This window comes from Trichechus manatus, unplaced genomic scaffold (assembly GCF_000243295.1).
Source record: "Trichechus manatus latirostris isolate Lorelei unplaced genomic scaffold, TriManLat1.0 scaffold00137, whole genome shotgun sequence".
NCBI classification, from domain to species: Eukaryota; Metazoa; Chordata; class Mammalia; order Sirenia; family Trichechidae; genus Trichechus; species Trichechus manatus.
In genome coordinates this window covers 834,198-837,103 of record NW_004444073.1, presented here as the reverse complement: position 1 = coordinate 837,103, position 2,906 = coordinate 834,198, and the positions used below count along the sequence as shown (strand labels likewise).

General features: G+C 36.2%; 1 protein-coding gene across 1 annotated transcript in view; it reads right to left on the bottom strand.

Annotated features, from left to right (window-relative positions):
* ELMO1 (engulfment and cell motility 1) overlaps positions 1–2,906 on the bottom strand; it is a 648,319-nt gene that overhangs the window by 407,803 nt on the left and 237,610 nt on the right. Inside the window, exon 10 of the mRNA XM_004385299.2 lies at positions 1,212–1,226. Coding sequence (XP_004385356.1) covers positions 1,212–1,226 — 15 coding nt within the window. The remainder of the gene's footprint in view (positions 1–1,211; positions 1,227–2,906) is intronic.

Sequence of the window (2,906 nt, the reverse complement as noted above, 5' to 3'; positions counted from 1 at the left end):
GTATATAATACAGATATAATTCCTGATGACTGGTTGCTGGGTGGCATGTAGGCTTTCATGAGAGAATATTTTTCAAAATTCATCTTCAACCTTTCAGTTGCAAGGAAAGGAAGGCCATGCTAAAATGTGACTACATTCCAAATCAAGAAATTCAGTCCCCTTGTTTTAAATGAGTAGGCCATCAAAGTGCTTATTGACATAGGTATTTATTTCCACTCCTAGAGGAGTGATTCAGGCTGCAAGTAGGCAAGGAAGAAGGCAAAGCTCTATCTCTGAAATCAGTGCTGGGTGCAGAGGACTGAGGCTAAAAGAATCCCAAATACAAAGCAACCACATGGCACATCTGGGAGCATTTTTATTTGTTTGGTTTATTTGTTCTTTATACGGTGCTAAGCTGAAGATTCTTCAGTACTGACTGCCACAGACTAAAGCAACCTACAAATTTACGCGCTGGTGGCAAGCCACCGTCACAGCCGACACACCATGTGTGCTGGAGCGATTCAAATAAATGTTTCTCATCAACACAGTGGAGACTATCTTCAATCCAACAAAATTCAGCTCATCTCAACATAAGCATTTAAATTTATGCCACTGATTTTATAAAAGATGAACGCTTCCAAATGTTCCCTTGGGGTGGCGTGCCCAATACAGAACTGGAGAAAAGATTTAAATACAGGCCACTTTTAAAGTTACCAATAAGTCGTACTGAATATATCCTTAATTGCCAAAGTTAATGTATATTTTTCTGCCCTGCCCTTTGAGTTTTTCCATGCATTTTTTTTTGGGGGGGGGAGGGGAGGTAAAATTTATATACAGTGAAATCTGTGACAGCCAGAACCTGCCTGGACTGCCTTGTTTTTCCAGGTCTTGCAAGTTTTCCGCCTTTGACAAGGTGCAATCTTGTCACTTTTCTATTGCTTTCTATTAAACCAAAAAATACCCAAACCCGTTGCCGTCGAGTCAATTCCGGCTCATAGTGATCCTATGGGACAGAGTAGAACTGCCCCATTGGGCTTCCAAGGAGCGCCTGGTGGATTTGAACTACTGACCTTTTGGTTAGCAGCCGCAGCTCTTAACCACTACGCCACCAGGGTTTCTGTATTAGTGGAAAATATTTTTGAGTTTTCCTTCTCTGACAGGTTTCCACCTTACACAGGTTCCAGCTTTTGCAGATTTTACTGCATATTGAAATGTTTAGATGTCTAAATCACCCATAAGACATCTCCCTTAACCTTCAGAATAATAGCATGACTGACGGTCAGCAAACATTCTTTTGTTGAGGATTTAAGTAGGGGTCAATACCTGGACTCTTTATTCAGTTCCATTGATCTATGTTTACCCCTTTAGATCAACATCATGCTGTCTTGATTACTAACTTTAAAATAAGTCTTCAAGTCAGTTGGTGAAATCTTCCAACTATGTTTCTCTTTTTCAAGACTGTTTTGGTTATTCTAGGTCTCAGGTTCTTCCATTTAAATTTTATGATCTGCTGGTAATTTCTAAAAACAGAAAATTTCTATTGCACTAGATCTATAAATTAATTTGGCAAGATTTGGTATCTTAACAATATTGAGTCTTCCATTCCATGAAATGGTGTTTCTCTCCACTTATTAAGATCTTCTTTAATTTCTCTCAGTCACATAGTGTAGTTCTCGATGAAAAAGTATTGCACAACTCTTGTAAAATTTATTCTTAAAAATTTTATTGTTTTTGACACATTGTAAATGGAAATTTTTAAATTTCATTTTCCAGTTGTTTACTGTTAATGTATACAAATACACCGGTTTTCATATATTAACATTGTATCCTGCGACCTTGCTAAATTTAATTATTAAATCTAGCAGTTTTTTTGTAGATTCCAATTTTTTACATAGACAATCATATCTTTAATGAATAGTGAAAGTTTGATGATTTACTTCCTGATTATTACGCCTTTTCTTTCTCTCTTAACTTACTGAAATGGCTAAGCAGCCAGCACAATGTTGAAAAGAAGTGGTGCAAGCAAATATATTTGCTGCTTTTTTTCCAACTTTAGGGAGAAATAATTCAGTCACTCATTTTACAGATGGCCTTTATCAGGTTAAAGAAGTTCCCTTTTATTTCTTCCTTGCTGAGAATTTTTATTACGAATGATGTTGGATTTTATGAAATGCTTTCCCTGCATATTAAGATGATTTTTCTCCTTAGCTTTTCTCCTTTATTTTGTTAAATGCTGAATTCACTTGATTTCCAAACATTAAATCATTTCTGGGATAAACCCTTATTGGTTACAATGTATCATTCTGTTTTATCTGAGCATTCTGGATCTCTATTCATTGAGGACAGTGGTTTATAAATTTTCTTTTCTGTATTATCTTTGTCAGGTTTTGGTATCAGAGTGATAATGGCATCATAAAATGAGTTGGGAAGTATTCCCTCCTCCTCTATTTTCTGAAAGCAGTTGTGTAAACCTGGTATTTCTTCTGCATATGTACAACAGAATTCACTAGGAAAACCAGTTTTGTTTTGTTTTGTTTTTTGTAAAGGTATTTGATAATGAATTCAAATTCTTTAACAGGTATGGGCTATTCAGATTTTCTATTTCATTATGATTCAATTTTATATTATTGTTGTACTTTAAGTGAAAGTTTACAACTCAAGTTACTCTCTCATACAAATGTTTATACATACATTGTTATGTGACCCTAATTGCTCTCCCTATACTGTGACAGCACACTCCTCTTTTCTACTCCTGATTTCCTGTGTCCATTCAACTAGCTCCTGACCCTCTCTGCCTTCTCATCTCACCTCCCAACAGGAGCTGCCCATTTAGTCTCATGTATCTACTTGAGCTAAGAAGCACATTCTTCACGAGTATCATTTTATGTCTGATAGTCCAGTCTGATCTTTATCTGAAGAGTTGGCCT